The following is a 24,428-nucleotide window of genomic DNA, read 5'->3' as shown; positions in this document are numbered from 1 at the left end:
GTTTGGCCTGCTTTTGGCCTAGTTTACACAAGGAAGCCACTGGATGATAAGATAGAATGTGCATTTATAGTTACTCTGGATATAGTTGCATGTGACAATCTCAAAGAAGATAAAGTATTTACTTTGCATAACTTCAGATATCTACTTTAAATCAGTCTCCGAAGGCTTCCTGAATAGCCAGTGCAAGGGGATAGTCCTGCAAAAAGCCACTTTAACATAAGGACTCCGAATAGAAAACCAGAAAATCACTTCTTCTTCGCCATGTATACAGATGACATAGCAGAGCAGCTTTTTAATAGTGGCACCAGAGTTCAACCTTTCAATTACACGTGTGAAGTAGCTGGGTTTGCTTCAAGGTAGACTAGTTTAACATATTCAGTTGGATACATGTTACTGCCATGGGCAGGTTAATCCTACATGAAAACGAAAATCCAATTTTTAAGCAAATAACCAAAACAAATTGGAAAGGAATAGAAGTTAAAAAAAAACCCCACTAAAAAACCAAACAAACGAACAAAAAATCCTCAAACCCAAACATACACTCAGCAGTCTAATCTGGTATTCTGTAGTATCAGATTTACTCTGTGTTTATAGACATTTAAAGAAAATTAAGAATAGAAACAAATTAAGTGTAGATAGATTACTTTAAAACTTTCCTCTGGATTTTGAGGCTACCATTTCCTTTGTGATCCCTGTGTGTATCCCTGGCATAGGGGTTGTTACACAAAGCATTTATAGCCACAGTCAGAACCTTTCAACATCGAAACAAATTCAATAATTGCAGGAGAATGGAGAACCAGAAAAAAAAAATGTGACATGATGACCAAAATTTTGCCTTTTAAACTGAATAACAATGTACTTGAACTTACCTGGAACCCAATTTAAGTATCGGAATGGAGCACCACCAACCCATTGCCATCCGCTGTTGAAATTCAAACTGTTAAGCCCAAACCAAAGAGCGGAACTCAGTCTGCCAGTCAAACCTAGGTAACAGAGACAAAGAGAAATGCTGGAAGTACACAGCAAGACCAAACACATTCTCAAAACATGAGAGCAGGATTCTAACTAAACCACCTGCTTCTCCTTTTTCCCAGTTTCTCTTTCCCCCTTTTTGCCAACTTTTACTCTTTCAATTAAGGTGTCTATGCTAAACCTGCAAAAACTGTGATTTTATTACAATAGAAAACAAATTTACATTTCTGAATTCTTGTTGTAAACCACTGATCACAAATTTGAATTTTATTTTCAAAATTGTAACGTATTAAATAAAGTTGCACAAAAGGTCACAAAACCAAAAATCAGTTTTCTAAAATGAAGCATGACTAGTTTCCTGTTGTGTTCTTTCTATTCCAATGAAACAAACAAGTGTGAGTTTTAAAATTACGAAATATTGTAAAGTAAAAAAACAAGTTTGCATCTTATCCAACTATGTTAAAAATGCATCATTCCAAATACTGTCTTTTAAAAAACACATTTTGTACATTTTTCAGGCTCAACTGATTGCACTTTTGTAGCCGAGTTCCAACCTATTGCTCTGGTTTTAAAAAGCACCTAGAAAAATCCTGCTGAGTTCTATAGCATTATATATAGTCATTAGTAATAAATGTTCTAACTCTGCCTTTTGTATAAGACTTTGAAATCCAGATAGATGACAGCTGGTTTTTTTTGAATTAAATATATTTCTGCATAGCTCACAGAAAATCACTGTGCAATAGACATTATTTCTGCTTCTGCCAATGACATCATGCTAGTATGTAATTTTGCTCTATGTATTTTAGTTGTCTCTGACACCATGATTACAGGCAGCACATGAAGCATGGCAAGGTTAAAAGGAAGGGTAGTTAAGCACTGGAAAGGGCTGGAATGTCATAACAGAAACTGATTTGGCACCAAGTTAATGCATTCCAGTAAGGCTTCTATACAAACAAGTTGTGGTTAAGACAATCAAGAGTATGACAGGAAATCCTGGTACTGCCAGGGTAGGTGTAGAATGAAAAAAATCATTTTCACATACATTTGGCAGCCATATCTATTAGTTTGTGATTAAAGCACACCTACCCACAACTCATTCCTACATGTTAGTGCCAGATTGCTCCCTTGAGCATTATTTCAATAATAATTTCATCACACAGTTAAAAAAACCAAGATCCATGTTTTTACCAAATCCTTAAATTGAAAACAAAAGTTTCGAGAGAACAGACTGTTCATAGCATTAAAAATACATTTATCATTCCTCTAAATTGGAGAAATATGGATTTGATGAATGGACATGAAATCCAAATGTGGATTTAATGGATAAGGAATTGGCTGGATGTCTGCGTCCAAAGAGTTAGTCAGTGGCTCAATGTCTCAATGGAAATCAGTAACAAGTGGCATCCTTCTAGGGTCTGTATTGGGAACCATACTATTAAATATTTTCACCAGTGACATAGACAGTGGGATTGAGCACACGTTCAGCAAGTTTGCCAGTGACATCTGCAGTATTTTTTGTTAGAGTAAGTTTCTGGCAATATTTAATCATGATAAAATAATCACTATTTGTATGATTTTTTCCAGCTGAATCTGTCAAGATAAAAGTTTAAATTTATAAATTACCAAAACATAATCAAACCTCTTTTCAAGATGGAACATGATACATAATGTTAACTGTTACAATAATGCACTTTCAAAAAGCAAACAAAACAAAAAAACCCCAACTGCTGGATATTACACTACCTGTTAAGTATGTTTGTTCGTGCAACTCTGTAATGCTTAATAACTCTGCCTTCTGTTGCTGACAGCTTTTTCTTGCCTGGTGCCATTTCAGGGCTGCCTCAGAGTTTATCTGGTACTGGACATTTGTTAAAGGATCTGTATTCCACAACAAATCAATGTTAACTGTCAGGGAGAAAAAGAAATACTGTAACTGATCATCAAGATGGAGCCAGATAAAATATAGAAAAAGCTGCATAGCTAAAATTCACAAAATCTATATGCTGGTATAGACAACTGGTTTGAAAGGAGTCCTGAGGCTTTCTAACGTGTTAGTAAATCTGGGGCAGAGCTAAAGCGTGACAGTCGTGTGCAACAGTACACAGGCAATGAAACAAGGTCACCGTTTTCTCTGGTGTAACAAAGCTGCTGTTCAAGATAGAAGATGAGTGACTAAGTCATGCTAAAAGAATTGATTTGCCACTGTGGAGAAAAAGACTAAAACCATGCAGAACCATGCTAGCTAATGTGTACATCAAGCTGACAATTTTTCTCCTTTTTTTTACTAATTCTGGGTACTATATAAAGTGGCTACGGATTTTCTTACTATGGTAGAGGCAATCAGAGGCAATCAGAAGGCAAAGCTCACATTGCCAGCATCCATCTCTCACTCTCTTAAATTCCCCATTTGTCTTATGCATGTGTCTGACATACTATCACACTTTCTTCACTGCCACCAGACTCTGGTCTTCTTGCACACCTGAACTTGGCACATTTATGCAACAACAAACCAGTGAAAATGTCATGCAGCAAGGCCCAGCGTGACAAGTGGCCCCAGCAGCTACCACACTCTTTGAACTGCTGCAGCATCTCTCCTGGTTCATCTCAACTGAATCCTCACAACAATAGTGTGATACTGCACTGACAAAAACTGAACCTATAGAAAATCCCAACACTGAGCTAAATATCACATGAAGAATTAAGGTTACATGACAAAACCAGAATGCAGCAGAGGTCATTGTACATCTGCTGACAATGGGAAAACAAATGAAATTCCTGCAGCCTCTATCAGAGTTTCTCAATTTGCAAGCTGTGAAAAATTTGAGAGAAAGATGTCTTTTCCTTTTCCAAATTTGGAGAGCTCAGAAAACTTCAGTAAGAGGAAAACAGTACAATAAACAAAACTCAAGACAAAGGATGATCCGTGCTAAATGTCAGTAGGTCAGTAACCAGTTCCACTTTTTCCTGTATTAAATCTGATAGTCTATAGATACTATTAAGTGCTTCTTTTCAAATTATCCTCATAAAAAATGGGAACTTTCACCCCATTATCATTAGCCATAAACCAGCTGCTGTCCAAAAATATTTTATGACTATCAGAATGCAAAATTTCTTTGCTAGAATATGTTCTACAAGACCATAAATTCCTGTGCCCACATGCAACCCTGGCATAAAGTGAAGATTGCAAAATCAGTAAAATCTATAACAAAATAAACTGACTGACCTGATAGAAAAGTTTTTTTAAATCTTGTACAATTATTACAGAGGAAAACAAGTAACAGGCAATCATCTGAAATTCCACCTCACTCTCCCAGTCTCATAATTTATACCTGGCTTGCATATGGTGCTCTCCTGTAGAACTTTGGTCTTTTATAAAAATAAAGGTAATTTCTGGACCTTGGAAAATTTGTTTTAAAGATATTTGAGTTCTATGAGGTCAAATACTTTCACAGAGCAGGATTTTGGAAAAGCTATATGCTATTGTTTAAAGCTTAGTATCCTCAGAGGAAACCCGAAGATGAATCACTTTTCTGGACTGATATATTTTAGCTTCCAAACTAAATTAATGTTTAACCACACCTGTCCTTAGTACGGAACTGGAAAAAAAATTAAAAATCTATACACAGATGAATTCAGCATGAATTTTTGTGTACAATGAAATTAGAGAGAGCTAGCTATTTCCACTCTGATTACCATCGAAATCCCAGAAGTACAATGTAGTAAGTTGGAAGATTTCACTCATGTCTTTCAAAGTTCTCAACTTTTAAAGCAAAGCAAAGCAGATGAGACCAAAAATGCATTAAATTTCAGGTATAGCCCTTGACAGACAAATTCAAACTTAGAAGAACAACATAAATTCCCAACCAATGCAGACACTTAACAGCATTTATAATTAAAAATATGCCAGCATGGTTATCATATCCAAATACAGTATTTGTCCTGAATTAACAAATGGAAGAATCTTGAGAGATTTTGATTTCAAAATTGCAAGCTGAAATCTGGCCTTTGACTAGCAGTAACAATAAAGTGTTCTTGTTCGTTTGGTTATCCATCCAAAGCACACTGGACTCTCAGTCCAGCATCCCTGGATACTGTATGAAGAGCATCATGGCAAAAAATGATTATAAAACGTGTTAGCCTATAAAATACTGCCATCACTTTCCCTCTGAGTAGGGAAGGAATGTCATAATATAGGCATTACAGTTTATATGAACTTATAATATAGTAAAGATATAATGCTGTCAATAGTCTAAATTATACCAAACTTCCTTCACATGCTTATCTTCATTTAGCTGTTTTTTTCTAAAGTGCTCTTCTCTTTTTCCTAGAAAAATTTGTGAGGCCCATCATAAAAAAATAAATTCAGTATCTGTGAATGTATACAAGGATGCAGATTTGCCAATAATTAAAATACTGTGCTAAGGCTACTTAAATATTTCCTCATTCTCTGTAGTTTTGGTTTCCTTCTAGTCAGTTGTAAGCATTACATATGACTTATAAGGCTTTCTAAATTCTTTACAAAAATTCTACCTCTTTCATCTGTCAATAAAGTTGCCTCAATGGACTTATGCCCACTTAAATACAGCTACAGGTACACCTTGTGACTCCTTCTCCTGGTGGTCTTACACTGTGTAACCCGTTTTCTTCCCCAACACCTCCTTTTGTCCTGAAGTGCAACTTACAGCTCAAAAAGACACAGTGTGACCTGTAAAGCACTGATATTTTCTAATGTAGCAACACTTCTCAGTTTTTTCCTGTGGGATTTAAGCTTCTTCCATCAGCATCTCTTTTTAAAGTACCAAATAAAGGGTCATATTCACAATTATTTTACCTCCACTTATCAAATTTCTACATGTCTATTGATTATAATAACTGTTATAAATACAGTTTTATGCTTCCTTTATTTTGGAGACCATTTGAGCTGGTTTTGCTCACGATGACAAAAAGCTGCTTGTATGATTTCACTGTATGCCTGTCCAGGCCCCAGTATGTATTTGCATCACATATTTTCATATCAGCAGCTTCACTTTCCTAGACAGTTTAAGAAACAACACTTTAATCTTATTAAATAAACTTTAACATACAAAGATATAAACATTCTGGGTTTAAGGGTGCTGTTGGAGTTTATTAACTTACAGTCTCTCATGCAGTACATTCCTCTCTCGCAGGGCTGACTAAAACTTATGCTACTGCAGCCTGTCTCTCATTAAAATATATGACCTAAACTTGAATATTTTATAGCTAGTACCAAAGAATCAGGAAGGAAACATGCAGGCAATCAGCATAAAGCAGCTTTTCCCAAAAACAATCACAGCATCTGAATGGATTTCCTTGAATTATGCCAAAGAATTAAACACAATTTTAATGATGCCTGCTATTTGCTATACTCAAAGAATTTTAAACAGGTAGCACTCTTATGTTGATCTGGCATGTGGTCTGTTAGTGAGATTGATATTCCCAACATGTTTTTGATATCAAATAATATTGGCACAGAAGAGAAAACCATGTAATTTTGGTTTGCCTGAAATAATGAATGCAACATTCATGGAAATTCAGCAAGGACACTAATAGTTCATAATCAGACCAGTTAAGATCAAGCCACACTCTTCACATCAAAAGAAAGACATGTTTTTCTCCTTAGCTCTGACTGTGGTCAGCTTGAGCTTTACAGCAAAACACAATAACAAAGAAGGGAGGAAGAAGGGCCACATCTTTCAGCATGACAGAAGAAGCAGCAGCTTGCAGACAAAATGCTTGGTACATATTTTACAGAAATTCAGAGAAATTTTATTCAAGTTTAAAAGAATTTAAATACACAGGCATATTTCTACAATTTACTTGAAGCGATATCATTTCTTTAAAAAGTTCTGCATATTCATAATTCTACAGTTGAAACTCTAACTACACTCAAGCCAGGGAAGTACTGCTCATTGATTTCAAACACAGAGTTACAATGTAGAACACAGATTTGGGAAATACTGTGATTTAGTAAAAGGTTTATGTAATCTCCTTCATGTTTCATAGAATCATAGAGTTCTTTGGGTTGGAAGGAACTTGAAAGATCATCTAGTTCCAACCCCCTTGCCATGGGGAGGGACACCCTCCACTAGCCCAGGTTGCCCAAAGCCCCATCCAACCTGGACCTGAACACTGCCAGAGAGGGGGCAGCCACAGCTTCTCCCTGCAGCCTGTGTAAGGGCCTCACTATCCTCAAAGGGAAGTATTTGTTCCTTACATTTAATTTAAATCTACCCTCTTTTAGTTTAAAGCCATTATCCCTTGTCCTGTTGCTACATGCCATTGTAAACAGTCAGGTGCTGGAAGGCCACTCTTAAGGTCTCCGTGGAGCATTCTGTTCTCCAAAGTTGAACAAGCCCAACTCTCTCAGCCTGTCTTCACAGGATTAGTGCTCCAGCCCTCAGATCATCTTCAGGGCCCTCCTCTAGTCTCTCCCCAAAGGTCTAAGTCCTTTTTCCGAGGGCTCCAGAGTTGGACACAGCACTCCATGTGGAGTTTCACAAGAGCAGAGCAGAGAGGGAGAATCATCTCCCTTGACATGTTTCTAAAAAGGCAAGTCATTCTACAAAGTAGTCTTAATTTTGCATCAAGGTATATTCCAGTTTACAGTTCTGCTGCATAGACTTCTACATGGCCTTTTGCATATACTAATGTAACATCTCTACATCTAATTAACATTCTATTTAAGTAAATGGTGTGATTCATAGTGTCTAGCATATGATTAACACTTTCACCTGGATGCAGTTGAACAATTTTTCCTTTTTATGCTGAGCCCAATATTTGCATATTCAAGTAGTTTCTAAAAGGATAGCAGGCTGCATGGAGACAGAAAAATGTATCATTTCAATCTGTACTTTGTACAGTAAAGCACATAAGGACACAAATATTTCCAGGCAGCTGAATAAGAGCACAGCAGAACCTTGAACATACAAAACTTACATTTCAGTGGGCAAAATCCATATATCTTGTCAACATCAAAGTTTGAAGTGGTTCCACACCAGAACCAGCCATCTGATCTGCCAGCATCTGTGCAGTCAGCATACCATTTATCAGCAAACTTAAAAGGGAATACACAAGGTGCTCCATTGGCATTTCCTTTCACTGTGTAGGTATCTAAGGAAACACAATTTAAAAATGTATAAGCAGTAATAAGCATGGGATATATATCAGTTCAGCTTTATGATCACATTATATCAAGCAGAGCTTGCTAGCTTACTACACAGACTATACTAGAAATGGGACATTGATCATTTTACCCTCCAGGTCTAAGCTGATACCTAAGTTCACAGTGAGACAAATTTTTATTGCTTAAGGAGACCAGTGACTGGAACTGACTTTGCCAAGACAAGTACATTCCCATCCTAAATGTTACATGCATAACTATCAAAAGTATAAAATCCACACAGTTAAGCAATTTTATTTTTAAGCACAAATAAATGCTGATTTTTCTGTCAATAACCCCCTCAATTACTGGCCACTTGATACAGGGAACAGCATAAACTTGATAGATGTATGCCACCAAGTGACTCCAATATACTATTCCCAAATAAATTTTCCACTGGCATCTAAAGATATTTTTTGTTTCATCAGAAACTTGAGTCAATAAAACTTATCAGAGTAACTAAAGCAGTTTTCTGTGCATGCACATATAATATACATGCACTGATGGGAGGAACACTACTTGACAGTGACTGCTAGAGAGATAACATACCAAGGTCATTGCCTCACTGAGCTGCTACAAAACAAAGGAGGAATGAATGGCAGGCCATCACTCCACCTCCCCTCCCCCCACCCCCACCCCCTCACCCTCCTGTCCCCCCCTTTCACGTAATTTGCTTTGCTATGGTTATTTTATTCTGGCCCTAGACCAAGGACTTCTACTGCAATCAGCATTTTGGAAAAACTAGAAATTATCTCCTTAGCTCCCTCCATACCCATTTCTGTTTATCAAAAATAACTAAAGAAGCCAAATGTATTCCCAGCTGCTTATCAGAAATGTATGTTTATATGTATGTATGTATCAAACATAACTTTTTCTAATTTAACTATTTACATTTTCCTATATCTTTGTCGAACACTTCAGCACCAACTCTGAGACTTACTTCAAACAGCAAGGTAGGTATCTTTAATATGCTGGAGCTGAAGATATCAAGAGTTAATTAAGTCCTTAGAGCATAATTCATATTTGTTCTCCAAGGAAAAGAAATACATAAATGACAAGCTATATATTTATTCTCCGTCTTTCTGTACACATGTAAATCATAACAGCTATCATTACATATTGCATAATAGCATTCTGAATAACCATAGACTTTTTTCTCATCTCCAAATGAATTACTGCCATGCATGGTTAATTATCAATCAGAACATCAACACCTTGTCAAAAAAGCAAAATTAGCTGCTAAAAAAACTTAACACACACTCAATTATTTCTGATTTCACCAGAAGTCACACTCACTGATCATTAATGAGATGAAGGAAATTCGCCTACACTTCTAAGCATTTACTCATAGACATAAGGGTTCATATATAGAGAGAGATGAGTTTGAAGTACAGAAATTAATTTACAGAACTTTACCTTCATAGCCTCGAGAACACAGATCGTCTGTGGTTCCGTAGACTTTCCACCTACTCCATAAACCAGATCCCTTGTACAGCATAATATTCCTTTCCTGTCTGTTTCCATAGTTGAAAAACAAATCTTCCCCTTGGATTGCAAAGAGAGTCTCATTTCTGCATTCCCATCGCTGAAGTTCACTAGCCTTGTCACAAGGGTACAGAGTGATCGGAACCCAGTCTTTCTTCGAAGGCACTCCCAAGCACAATTTGAATGCTACGCTCATAAGCTGGTGATCTGAGACCCACCTGAATTTCTGTGACTCATTTTCTTGAACGCAGGGAGCAGTAGTCACTGAGTTAGAACTTTGTGCCAATACACAGCGCTTGTGATCTTCATTATATATTAGGAAGATGCTAGTATCTGTAAGACAAGAATACTGGAGTCATTTAAAATATCTTACTAGCTAAATGAAATATGAATCTGGACATTACTCTCGGGGTTAAAATCTCATCATCCGTTCAGCAACAGAATATATGGTTCCTCAGGGGCATATACCTGCTAAAGTGACTGTAGAATGCAACTAGTTCAGATGTGAGGACCTTTCACCTATTTTGCATCCACACTCAAAAGCGCAAGGCTGCTGAGATGCAGATCTAGCGTCTCCTGTAGCTTTAAAATATGGGTTAAACAGAATACAAAAAACACCCTCATGGTATTATTCCAAGGTGCACCCATGGGAGCTACTGAAACAAGGGAGTATGCACACCTGACACTGAGCTATCCAGCAGCACTGGCTTCTTGATCCTGGCTCCCAGGTATGAGGAGATGACAACAGCCATGAAGTTCTTCAGGCTTTGTTTCCCCACAGTGGGAAGTTCTGTCCCCATAAGGTCTGCTAAAAGTTTTAATTGAGGGGAAGGATTTTTTTTTTAAGCTTTATGCACAAGCTACTTGTAGGGCTAAACTGGAATGTTCATTTCTCACTCAACTGCAGTAATCAGCATTTCTCCATTATGAATGAAATTCTGACCACAGTAGGACTTACCATGATCAGGTAAACCTCTTAATGACTTATGAAAATCTATGAGACTCTTCTTAGCTCCCAAACTTATTTCTCCCTCTAAGTAAATAGTGCTGCACGGCATGAATTTTCCTGTATTCAAGGTTCATTTCAAAACTGTAACCACTAGAAAAGTTTTTAGCATCTCTTACACTCCAATGTACTATGGAGTGCAACATTTCTGAGCTGGCCTTGCCAGGAGACTGAGAATTTCTCTTCTCTGATCCCTTTGAGGTATAATTTAGCGCAGTAACTTAATAGGTTTCTCTGATACTGGATCACATAACAGGATGCACGAGGTCTTAAAACTGTATTCTAACTGGGCTAACAAGCTAGGAAAGAGAAATACTAATGTATGTGACTCAGGGGATTGAAGCTAATTAAAACATTATTTATTTAAGTGAATGATTACCAAACTAAACAAGTTCTATAATGGAGAAATATTTAAGGGGAAAACAGTTTAACCACAGAAAATTTTCCCTTCTCTGCTGAGGCTCAAATATGAAATGATCATGCTTTTCTGTACAAGAACAACCTGGGAACAAATAACCTCTCTCTCAGAGAAAGAGCTGACCTAGACTTATCTCATCCATGGCTCAGTTTCCTTCTGTTCTTTGGCTCCCAACACACTGGGAAGTAGTGTAAAACTGATGAGCACTGGAGACAGCAATTGTTGCCTTTTGCCAATCTGTTTCACTCACAGACAATACAAGGAAATATATAATTATCACTGCTGGCGATAACTTTTTTTGTTCTGCTTTTCTACCAGCACTTAGCACAATGTTATTGTAAACTGATACATGCAACGCTTGCAACTCTTCTTTTCCTGAAATCTTATTTAAAGTTTCTGGGTAAAAGAGATATCAGACATTTTTCACATGTTTGGAAAAGACTGCCTGATCTTTCAAACTGCTAAAATTATATTTGTGACCTAAAATAGCATTCTTAATTTTATGCAGCTTATGGTATTAAAGAGGGGCGGCTATGCAGGTGAAAAAGGCACCCCAGAGTTAAAAGCCTGGATTGCTGCATCCAAGCCTTAATGGGAACAGAGCTTGGGCATCAGAAACAAGGTTAGAAAGCTGAACAAAGAGGTTTGTCCAGTGTGTGTAGGGGGGCAAAACAAGACAAATCTTCAGTCCTCTAGTTTTCTGAATGCTTCTTTACAAAGTGTTAGTGTATAAACACAAAATAGCTGCTTATACAACAGTCCCAGCACTCACAGTGATCTGACAGGGAATGATACATAGGTAAGCAGCTAAAGACCCAACATGCCAAGCAGGCACTAAAAGTAAGTTGGCACCAAACAGGAGGACAGAACAGGAGGTAGCAGGATGCAGGAGCAAGTTACTGAGACTGCAGTTGCAGGATTTCCTTCCCCTCAGAGTTGCTTCTGTCTCATCCATGGCCATACATCAGACTTGTAACATGGTCCTGTGTCACTCTGTTTCACAGCTTTATTTCTGTTTGTTCTACCTGCTTGGACACCAAGAAGGTTTCCCATACAACACTTTCTGGTGAATAGATAGAATAGAAGAATATGAAACAAGCCAGGTAGTTGTACCATACTTGCTATGCCTGCCAACTCTTCTCTGTAAGCACTTGATACTGCTCCTGTCAATATTATGAGTTGTGTCTGTAAAATGGGCTGAGCAAAATTACTCACATAACCATAAGCTGTGTTTCACTATTCTGTGGCATCATTTTTTTATAAAACTCCCATAACAGGGTGCTGTTCTTCACTATACATGAGCTGTAGGTGGTACATTTAGAGGTTCACCACAGCATGACCATGACTACTGTAGTCTTGATACTTTGAATAATATCAATTTGTAAAAGACTAATCCATATTTTGGAAATTGCTCCTGGAAATGCATAGGAACGTGCCAGGCATGGGAACCAACTTACCTCACCATTATAACCCATCCAGGGAGATCTAACATCTTTTCCCTCAAGTGTCCCAAGGAGATCCTGATCCTGCTAGAATTTTTCACACAGACTTTCATTCTTCTTCATCTACCACACTGTGGCTATTATCTAGCTCTGACTCCGGTTTATACACAAAAAATTGCACCATGTACTGTAAAATCTCACAGACCCAGTATCTTTTCCACAGTAGAGATTTCCAGCATGCCAATGTAGCTTCACACTCTGCAGCATGTGCAAAAATCACAGGTTATGCAGGTGTAAATGAAGAAGTAACTCGTGAAGCCAATAAAGCACTACTGGTGGAGAGCACCAGAAGAGCACACCAAAAGCCAGAAGTAAGAGATGGGGAAGCAGTAAAGCAACAAGCAGATAAGATGACTATCTTCTCCACACAGACCCACTTACCAGGTAGCCTACCATGATTACTGCTAATTACAAAAACCAAGAAAGGGTACATGACAGTGTTATGAAGTAGTGCTTCTGTAGACCTCAAACCCGAGAGCTGAGGATGCTGAGAGGCTTTCAGGAAGGGCAGATGTAAAACTTTCACTGAAAACAGCAGTGCACTGGAAATCACAGTAATTCTCAAAGCAAGAGGCTGCAAGCTCCAGGCTTCAGCACAAAACACAGCTTTTCTTTGTTTTCACAGCTCTACTCCGTGCCAACACCTCATGCCCCACACCCCAAAACCATCTGCCAAAAACAGGTCCTTGGGTCCATCAAAGACCAGAGACTGGTGGAAAGGCAGAGCCCCAACACAAAGCTCTCCCTTCTCCTCAGCATTAAGGAGGCAGCCACAGGAAAGCTGGGTGACAGCTTTAAATCCATCCGCATCTGAGCCTGCTGGACAGCAGGGAAACTGAGGCACTGCTGGTGACAGCCCTGCTTGCCACCCACAACAACACCATGTGCATCCAAAGGGCCCCCTCGTCAAGCAGCTTTTCTCACCGAGCACCTGCGGGTGCAGGTGTGGAGAGAAGGGAGTTGAGGCACGTGGCAGAGGGAGGGTCCCAGGGGGGGTTATTCTTCGGGCTCTCCCTCGGCCGGCCGGTCCGCAGCTCGGAGTCCCCCCGTCAGGCAGCACCGAGGAGGTGAAACTGGCTGCAGGCTTCTCCACCTGCGCAGGTGTTCCCCACCCCCAAACTCAAGCCCCGGTTCAGGCTGGGCTCGGTGCCTGCTGCCACCCCGCTCTTTTCCCGGCACGTTCCGTCCCATCCCACGAAGTCTCTGCGGGCACTTACCCAGCAGCGGAAAAGCCCGGGGGAGAAGTGCGAGGAGAAGCAGGAGCAGAGCGGGAGCCATCACCGCGGCTTCCCCGTGACGCCCCGTGCTGCGAGGAGAGGGCTTCCCGCCGGGCAGCTTCTCCGTACTTGTGAATGGCTGGTGGATCAGGGGAAAGCTCTGGGCTCGGAATGATAAGGAAATATCCTGTCACATGGTGCGTTTTGAAATAACAGGAATTCGCTGTTCAAACTTTGCTTTCCTAAGCTGATTTTTTTCTTTCCTCGGCGGAGGGAAGAGCCTCCTTCCAGGCACACGCAGGTGATAAAGCGGCGATAGCTGAGAGGAGGGCTGGGTGGCTTTTTGTTGTGGTGGTGGTGGATCTTATTTTTATCCCCTTTGCTACTCTGTCAGCTTTGCGTACGGGTCAGCGGTCGGCTTTGGAAGCAAACGAACCGAACCCGCGCCGAGCAGGACATCCCCCTCCCTCTTCTCTCTCTCAGGCTTAAACAAAACCCCCACTCCAACAACCGGGTTTCTTCCGAGAGCAGGGATTGCAGAAGTAGCAGAGACCTACTTTTGGGAACCGGGATTTGGGTTGCCCCCCCGCCCCCTATCACCCCTCCCCCGCGCGAGAGCAGGTTGCTCCAGCAGCCGCCGGGGAGCAGAACGCGGGGGGGGGGAGGGTCGGGGCTGGGGAGCGGTGGGAGGCGCTTGGGAAACCCCTCTGAGGCATTTTTGGAGCTCACATAAATTATATCCAACCGATCTACCTACCCACCTACTGTCTATCTGCTTATCTGCCCATTCTTCTGCCTGCGGTGGCTCTATCTGCCCTTCACAGAATTAAAATCTTGTTCTTGTGAGAAAAGAGAAACCTCGCCTGGCAGCTCTGTTTTCACAAGCTGAACCACCAGTGTGGAATTAAATAATCATTCTGAAAAAGTGTCTTTAGAGCACAATCTGCCTTGAGGTTTTTATGGCTTCTTATTATGCTGGGTAGGAGGAACACACACACCCCCCCCCCCCCCCACCTCCTACCCCCCCGTGCCTTTTTTTTGTGAGGAGTAGAATGTTACTCCTTAAAGGTCATCATCAGTATATGGTCTGCAGGGTCCCAAATGGATGGAATACCATGGTCTTAGTGCTCTTTTACATGCAGAGGCTTTTGCAATGTATCAGACTTAGTGATCTTTGTGATGCAGGATACACAAATTTGAGAAACATCACCCTTCTGTGTGTCAATCATACTGTACAGTGGCTCTCCCTGTACTGCCACGCACTCAGAAATCTCTGCTTAAGTATTGAAAACCTTCAAAAGCCACCTTGCTGGAGGTTCTGGGTGGAAAAGCAGAGCAGGGCCTGGGAAACATCAATGTAAGGAGTGGGGGCAGAGTGAGAAAGTACTTTGACAATATTATTAGAGGATGATAAACACTGGAGATGAAGTCCAAGCTCATTTGAAGTCAATATGAAATTCCTGCTAACATCAGATGGGATTCGAGTCAGGTACTTCAGCTGTGCTGGATCTTCCTGTGGACTACGTGCAGGGAGCGAAGAGGAAGTGCTTCATAATTTCTCTTGACATCTGTGGACCCACGCAAAGGTCAGGAGCAGGCTGGCCCAGGGACAGGAGGTGGGGAGTATTTCAGCTACAATCGGCAGTATTCTGTATCGTTATGTTGATGAACACTTATCTGGGAACCTTCATCTCTTGCTGCAGTATATGGCAAATATTTATTATTCACTGCCTCTTTGCAATGTCCTTTATGCTGAGCAATTTAGAGATCTGAATGCTTGCACGGGGAAGATTATAGCTAACTCAAATAACTATAGTACAATTGAGAAATTAAGAACTCCTCCACATTCTAGCACTACCACCTTCAAAAGATTCAGGCATGAAAAGTATTTTTAGAAGTGTAATAAAAAAAAAATTCCTAATTACCTTAATATTTGTTTACATATTTATTTTGCTAGCAGTTAGCAACACCTGGAAGCCCAGGAAAGCTTCTTGTGCTAGAAGGAATACGTCAGAAGATGGAGAATGGTGCTGCTGCTCCAACAGAATACTGTTATTTGTAAGACTGTCACTGAATGTTTGGGGATTTCTGGTAGTTTTGGCCCAAGATAAACTAAGAAGAAAGGCACTGTGTCAAGTTCAGTCTCAGTGTAAGTACAACTGCCAAAAAAGTTTTAGAGTAAAAGCTTTTAGACAAAGTAGCAAAGGAGTCTGCACATAACTGAAGTGAATGTGTGTGTCACACCAACAGGCAGAAAAAGAGGTAAGTAGGCAAGAGGTTACCCCTGTTTGGAAGTCAGTGGCTGTACCAGGAACGAGCTATACCCTGAAGTGACAGAAGGAACTGTGTTATGCCATTCTTCAAGATTCTCAAAACTGAACTGGACAAGAATCTGATATAAATTTCCAGTGAAATTTATATCTAAATTTCAAATGAAGGAGCTGATCTAAATTTCAAGTTAGCCCTGCTTTGGGGAGGGGTTCATACTAGATGACTTCCAGACGTCCCTTCCAACCAAAATGAGACATCAGAAGAGCTATCTCCAAGACTGATATTCCAGCCTCTCTTGGGATCTGTGCCTTTGTGATCTGAAAATGGCCTTTTTCTCATTGTCCCTTGCGCATGCTGGAGATCCCGACACTTCAAAGACATTGTCAGCATGTGGGGGGGGTGTGTATATGTATATATATATTTATATCTACACCCTGTCTAGAGTAGCACAGGTCTCAATGAGCTTATTTATGTAGCCTCCATGTCTCGTCTGCAGCATGGTCTTCAACAATTATGTCTGGATCTGGATTGCTCTTTGGGAATCATCATGCAAAGAAATGAATCATATGTTCTGGTCTGATACAGTCCAAGGGAAAGATTTTCTCTTTTTTGCAACAAAAGGATTCTGAAAAGTCTCAGGCTGATTTTTAGGCAAATAGTTATCAGAAGTCCAGTCTGCTAAATAACTAATGACAGGATACATGCCCTAGATAGACATATGTTTCCATCTCTCTCCGTGGGTAGCAAACCAGCTGCCATTCACATGTGGAACAGAAAGGCCTTAATTCCTCTGAAACAGGTCGGACCCTCTCTGCTTCTGGCACATCCAGTACTTGCAACTGGTGACTCTTCCAGGCAAAATAAGTTGAAATCCTGAAGTCACAACAGCCATTGACTTTGAGAGTCAACAGGAAGATGGAAAGTTCGGTCTAAATGAAATCATATCCAGACCCGAAGCATAAGACACCAGTTTTCTTTGTGCAGAAGCAAAACAAGAGGATTATTAACCATTCTTTCATGTTTGCATCCAAGATTTCTTATTTTTCTTGTGGGAGCCTGTATTTCTCAGATGGCATTCAGTAGTTTTCTATACATTTTAATGGTAGCATGGTCATATACAATAAACACATACTCAGTAACAAAATGTGCATCATTTGCATCCTCACTATTACCACAATACTTGCACTATACTAAGAAGAAGCTATATAAACAAGGCATTGAGCAGGGGAAAAACACAGGGATTGGCATAGTTCATATTTCCTTTTTATGCAAATAAGTTTCCTCTGAAATGTTATTCAGAAATTGATTTTGATGTTTCTGATTTCTAAAACAAAAATGTAATAAATTGCCTTAAGAAGGAAAACAATCAAGGCTACAATATCTGTCACCAGACAACCTCTGCCTAGTAAAAGCCCCTTGAGCATATTGTTAATATCATGTACAATATTAACCTTTAATTCAACTAATGCAATCTTCTATCTGTGCTTTAAATTTAAAAAACATTGAGCATTCCAACATTCTCCCTTTAGTGCAAAGCAAGAATAAGATTGTTCCTTGCATATACTTTAATTGCTTCATAAATATACATGGATTTTGGGAATGTATGGATGCTCTCATGATTTCTAACACTTCAGGTTCAGCTTGTGCTTGACCAATGCTACAGAAAAAAAGAGAAATGTCCATGCCCTCACATTTCTGGTTGCTTACAGCTACAAATGAGCATCACCTGCATAGTTAAAAGCCACAGTAAATACAGCCCAAAGTTTTCAGATGCTCAGGCCAAGTAAGGAAATCCTAAAATGTTTCTGTCATCATGGAGGAGGCTCAAGTGGCAAAGAGAGAGAATCCATGGCTGCACAACAACCCATGTGCATACACAGATTCTGCCATGTGCATTCTAATTTGGTTTTTTTTATGGTATTCTACTATGTTATGTTTCATAAATATAGCTAAATACTGAATTGTGGGTCTGGGACCATTTCGTAGTAATAAGCTGTTCACAACTTAAAATTAATATATTAGTATATTCAGCTAGGACCTGCTTGATGAATGCAGTTGAGACTTACTTTCGGTGAAAAGACTTCTCCATAGAGAAGCCACAAGTTTAGCATATACATGATTTTTTTTTAATCTCAAAACCAGACATATTGTAAGTTATATACATTTCAGAAAATGGCTTACAAAGTAAAGAGACTCTTTTCAGGGACACGGTGGAGTGTAGCCATAAACTGGGCCACTTTCTATCCACCCAGCAAGAAAAAAATCTAATTTAATCAGAATCTAATAATAGCAAAGATTTTTGTGTTGAAAATTTTATTCCATGGGCATTGTGAAGCTTAAGTAGGACCCAGTTCAGCACTTATTTCACAAGACCATTTTCTCAACAAGAGATTTTGACCACTGGGGTGGGAGGGGGTGGGAGGGAAGTAAAACACTGCCAAGAAAGTAGTTTCATTGTTCTGCAATTACTTTTAATGCCACCAAAAAATCTCTTCTAGATACCCAAATGTGTTCAGCCCATCTACACAACTCCTAAGACAATTATCCTAAACTTCCTTTGCTATCAGTGCTTTTCTCTGTCATCTGCCTATCAGCAGATATCTGTTGTACAGGAAGAAAATAGCTCATGACTGATTTGGAAGCCAAAGTACCTTAGTTCACTTCCAGAACAGAATTGCTCTCAAACATGAAATCCATGCTACAAATCCCCTCCAGCAAGAAGGCAGAAAGGGAATGGCACTGTGGTAGTACTCTTGTTCTTCACAGTCTATTCAGTTTTCTCTCTGTAGTAATAAAGCACTCCTAAGTGAGAACTGTGGGAATTTTGTCTTAATTGCAGTGCTCTGTATGACCAATAGCAGTGGAACCCATGATGCTGTTATGACAGTTATGAACCTCCAGACTGCCATTTCTCATTCATGTAGGTGCTGTAAGTCTTTTGATAGGACTACTTCTCAATTAACAAAATGAATACATAACCAGCTATGTAGATATTACTGCAGAGTCAAAGGTCAGCTAAGTTTGGAACTCAGTGGGAGTTGAGCAGAGCACACCTTGCAATTGGTGTAATATCAAAACACACTGATAAGTTACCACCTTTGAGCTGTGCACTCAGTTCTGGTTATTTATCGTTGTTAAAAAGAGATGCAGCAGAAATGTGGCAGTTCACAGATGAAAGATTGTTTAATAAGGGATGAAGAGATTTTCTTAGTAGGAAATAGAGTTTTTTTAGAAATGAAAGTCAATATTTTATCTGCTGTATCATGGTACATTAACACAAATATAATCCAGTTTAATTAAAAATAAACAATCTTCATATCCATTGTCATCAACAACTCAGAATACAACCATGGACATGTGTTGTCAGAGGTCCTCCAAGAGCTATCATCTTTTAGGACAGGAATAAATCAGTAGGAGGCAATGCTTCTGAGCAGGTCATGGGATCGATAGGTAACTGTCACGTAGAGTTTGGGTTGGTTTTGTTCGCAGAGAATAGGGTTACTTTGGGGTTTCTTTGGTTGTTTAACTTTTCATCCAAAATTAGATTATTTGAAGTAATCATAGCCCTCACCCCTTCACCACAGATTTGATACCGTCTTGCTGCAATAGGAATACTATGACATTCCTGTATTAAGTGGATACCTGATAAATCTTTAAATTGTTCTTTTGGCAACTGTTCTGCTGGGGAGTAGTTGAGCAACATTGCAATATTCTTTATTGTAGATAAAAATCTACATCCATGATGCCAGTAAGTTTATGCCATCATGAATATTAACCCATGGTGGTTACAGTAGCAAAGTACTGCACACATGTGACAGAGTAGTTCTATTTGAAAAAAAGAATCAGGTTTCAGTGCAATTTCACAAAGAACTATGAAACTGAACAATAATATGAGCACAAAAAGTTCACTTTAAATAAAAAAATATATCATTCCTAATGTGTTACAGAAGTTTAAACATGTGCTAACCTAAAGTTTATGAAGTGTTACCCATAGTATGGCGTTTATCCATAGGCAGAGTATTGAAACTTTGGAAGGAAACATACCTAATTTCACTAATGATACTGAGAATCGCGGTTGCACCTATGATTTAATATGCAAAGCTTCTCTCTTATTGAATGAACTCCTTAAGCCTGCGTAAATTAAACAGGCAGTGAGTACGTAGGATTGCATTTTCAATACAGTGGGAGGGGGAGGGGGCAAAGTATTTCACAGGACATTGCTACATTTTATTCTAATTTCAACAACAGGATTTTTGTTTTGGTAATATCTTCTGCAGAAGAGAATAAAATTTCCACACCTCAGCTCTGCCTGTGCCAGGACAGACGGAGCATCCTTCCCAGTGACTTCCCGTTAGGCCAGCACCAGAACCGTGAGATGGCCCTCTGCCCAGCTACAGCTCACCCCGTGTCTGCCTCACAAATGTGCTAGGTTTGCCTCCCCCAAGAATGATAATGATGTTTTTACTTGACATTGTTTAGTCAACAAATAATGTCATTTTGATTAGTCCCGTGCTGTTTATGCATTCAGGAACAGTTCACCAAGTTTGTTTGAACAGTGATTGTCTTCGTGCTGGATTCATGAGGCAGGATGACTCATCAGACCCCAGCAGGGTGCATTAGATCTGGGCACGTGTGCGGCGACGGATGCCTCCCACAGCGGGTTTCAGATCTGTACAGCTTGTGTCCTGTTGCTGCAGCGTCACCCAGGAACGTCGCCAGTCCTGATGAGCACACAGCTCTCCGTAAAGCCACTCTTAAGTACTCAACCTAGCAATCCTGTGTTTCATGTTATTTCTGCCCTCACTTCTTACTCTTAAAAGGAGATAGTTACTACCTCCCTCAAATTACTAGAGTAGCAAATGTAGTGATGTGTATATACTGGGTATCGAATGTGATGAAACCTGTGTGCCAAAAGGTGTCAGAGCTATTCTACTCTCCAGCCTATTTTAAGTAAAAGTCATGTAACAATTTTGTAAATTGTGGTCTGAAGAGGTGTGTGAAGGAGGATGACCTGTGAGATGGAGGGAAGCCAGTACAACTTCGAGTGACGGAGTAGTTCTGATGTCAGGAGCAGACCTGCCGAGGGTGAGGAAGGGCTGGGATGAGCTGGAGTGCTGCTGTGAGAAGGCACGTGATGAAACAGGAGGCTGGGACTGGTATACAAGACACTTTAGGGCTTAATCCATACCCAGATCTCAGGAGGCTGCTGGAGTTGCTATAATGAGCTTTCTCACTTTTTCCTCCACTCCAAGGGATAAAGACCTTACCACCTTGTCTCCTTGAAGAGCCTCCTGAGCTAGGTGTTTGTGGGAGAAAGATAAAGGGAAGACAGAAGTTTAAACTCCTCTCCTCTCACAAAGTTTTAATGACACATGGAGGGTGAGTCTAAGTCTGTAAATCATCATTTCTGGGAAATTCAACAGCCTTGCCTTGAATTTTGAGAAGTTTGGCAAGAACTCCGAAGTTATAAAGAAATATAGCAACATGTTAAACATGTTATACATGAACTGCACTACACTGCCCCAAGGAACATGCCACCTGAAAACTGCTCAGTGAACCACTTGCAAAATGACTGACTCGACCAGCAGCATCCTCACCTAAGACATATCGTCAGCTCTTTGCTGGGCATTGTTTTCCACAGAAATGCCCTGGCATGAAACAGCAGAGAGACTGCATTGGCCTTTTTTCTGTCCTGATGGGAAGTATCACAAGGAGTCAGAACATCTCACGCTGCCCCAAAGCCAAGCTGCACCTGTTGTGTTATGTGAGGAAAACATCCAGTTCCACTGTTTCTTCCCATTAAATGAAATATTTTAAAATATTGAGATTTAAGTGAAATGTCTTAAACCATTGTGTAGCAGACTCAACAGGCGTTTCCTTGAGAATATTTATGAATATTGACTTCGCAAAATCTGAAAGGGAAGCAGTCCAGATTCCCGGGAGCTATGCCAAGAGATTTTGACTCCAGGGAAACAGCACTTTCATATGCAGAGCTCCTGGAATTTAACCTTGGCTACTGGTTTTTCTACATGTCCGTGGCACACAGCACAGCCACGGCATGCCACATTTCACCAGTGTAAGGTATGTTGACATCACACACTGTGCAGGTCAGTCAGTACTTGTAAGATGGTGTGGGTGAGACTGCAATGTTCCTCATGATAAGGCTTTTTTACAGAGTGCACAGTAAAGTACAACCGTGAGAGCTTTCCTCAGAACAGCAAGGAACCAAATCTAAACATGGTTATGAAAACCACATGAAAGACCAAAACTCCAGGCAACATCACCCAGTCTAGGCCCTAGCCAAAAAAATACCTGGCTCCACACAGCACCTCGGAGTACCATAATGTTTTCTGTGACTACTGTCTCCTTTTTTTGCACTAGAAGCAGGGCTCACCCCTCACACATGTGGACATCAACAGCACTGTATGGCTGAGAAGCTTTGTACTCTCTCCCTTTCTCTTACAAAATAGTCCTGTATGTCCTCCCTGGTCATACAGCAATGGTCCTGTTACCAGGAGAGCCTTCATCTCATATTTTCACACAGATATAGTCTGTTTATGGAGGACCTGGTCTCACAACTTTTGTAGGTGATTTCCCTAGGTAGACATTTCTTATGAAAGTCAAAGTGAAAACCAAACCAAAACAAAAACCCCAAACCACACAGGGGAAAGAACATCAAGTAAAAGGCAAAAAGCACCTAGAGAAAAGGCCAGATAATCCCAAACCAGGCAGAGTTTGGGGTTAGTTATTTGCCTTTCCTGGCATTTTGGCTAGAAGCAAGAGATCAGCCACAGTTGTGGCAGGATTATTTTGAGGCCTCACTTCAGTGGGAGTTAAGCATCGAAATTACTTTGAAAATGTGAAATCTAGCAGTTATTTTTATCCTAAATGTAAAGTGTCAAACTGATTGAATGGCAGTCAAACCAGAAAAGTTCAAATGGAAACAATTGCCCTGTTAGGTTAAGAATAGATTCTCTATAGGGTAGTTTTTTTCCTTTTTTTGGATGCTCATTTTGTCAAGACTAGTGTCTTTTCTGTGATTTTCCATCTTCTGCATTTCACAGAAGATTTTCAAGCCTAGAGGTTTTCAAAAAGAAACTCCTTGCTTGCTATCTCAGAGCACTTTTGTCATTTCAAGCACCATATGAGTCTGTAGATAAACCACAGGTTTTCCACTGACCAGCAGTTGGCTGTACTATCTGCATTTCAACCCAGTTTAGGTTACCTCCACTAGCAGTCCCAGAAATTAGAAATCTGTGACATGAGACTCAGTACAAGAGATCCTCACAGCCTGTTTCTGACGGTACAACAGCAGCTGTGCCAGTCAGTATTGCAGCCAGAACGGCGTGCAACTCTGTGTCCGGGCAGACCCACTGTGGCAGCCCGCCAAGCAGCCAAGACAGCAGCAACGCCAACACTTCATTTCCCTCTTATTTCATTCCACAGTGACATTTACATCTTATCTAGGTATTCTGTAGAGCAATGGGCTTGAAATCATGGGCTTAAAATATCTGTATTTTCTGAGAACAACTTCTGTCTGCAGTACCAAAACATGCCATTTGCTTTTTTCTTCCGAAGATAAAAACACTCACCTCAGCTCTGTGCTGCTTGGAGGATTTATACAAACTATTCTTCTTGGGAGTCCTGGCAGCCCTTCCTGCCCGTTATCTATGACCAGAAGTGAGCTGATGTATCAGTTTTTACAGGAAACCAAATCAGCAAATGTCACACAGGCAGCAAAGCAGGATATAGCAAACCATGCTCTGTACATATATACATCCCGTGCTTCCTTTACTCTCCTGAAGCTGAGTGCCAAGCAGTCAACTGCAAAAGTATGTACAGGAGGGAAAGCAAGCTGAAGTGCTTCATAAAACACGACCTCATTTTCCCTACAAACCAGTTGGTGCAACTGTACTCAGCTGAAGTGCTCAGAATATCACATGCCATGGGAGTCAGAATACTGTGCAAAAAGGCTTGTCTATATATCCTTAATTTTTGTTCATTTTAATGGTTCTCCTAGTTGAGGCACTTAACTACTGCACCCAAAGCAGGAAACATCTGTCTTGACATTACAGAACATGCTGTAATTCTGATGTCACTCACAGCCCTGGCTTACTTCACAGAATCACGAACTCACAGAATTACAAGGTTGGAAAAGACCTTTAAGATCATTGAGTCCAACCGTTCCTGTCCTATGCTAAACTATATCTCTAACTACCACATCTCCCCTTTTTTAAACGCATGCAGAGATGGTGACTCAACCCCCTCCCTGGGCAGCCTGTTCCAGGCACTCAGAACTCTTTCAGTAAAAAATATTTTCCTAACACCTAATCTGAACCTGCCCTGGAGCAGCTTTGATCAGAGCTGTGATACCTGT

General features: G+C 40.2%; 1 protein-coding gene across 1 annotated transcript in view; it reads right to left on the bottom strand.

Annotated features, from left to right (window-relative positions):
* Window positions 1–13,934, bottom strand: part of LOC311188922 (macrophage mannose receptor 1-like) — a 54,905-nt gene extending 40,971 nt beyond the window's left edge. Inside the window, exons 1-5 of the mRNA XM_084260473.1 lie at window positions 13,781–13,934; window positions 9,569–9,970; window positions 7,930–8,103; window positions 2,716–2,877; window positions 870–983 (exon numbers count right to left, since the gene is read on the bottom strand). Of these exons, the coding sequence (XP_084116599.1) occupies window positions 870–983; window positions 2,716–2,877; window positions 7,930–8,103; window positions 9,569–9,970; window positions 13,781–13,841 (913 nt within the window). The 5' untranslated portion in view covers window positions 13,842–13,934. The remainder of the gene's footprint in view (window positions 1–869; window positions 984–2,715; window positions 2,878–7,929; window positions 8,104–9,568; window positions 9,971–13,780) is intronic.
* Window positions 13,935–24,428: the final 10,494 nt, after the last annotated feature.

This window comes from Gallinula chloropus (genome assembly GCF_964237585.1).
Source record: "Gallinula chloropus genome assembly, chromosome: 2".
Classification (NCBI taxonomy): domain Eukaryota; kingdom Metazoa; phylum Chordata; class Aves; order Gruiformes; family Rallidae; genus Gallinula; species Gallinula chloropus.
The sequence above is the reverse complement of the archived record's forward strand: the minus strand, read 5'-3'. Positions and strand labels throughout refer to the sequence as shown.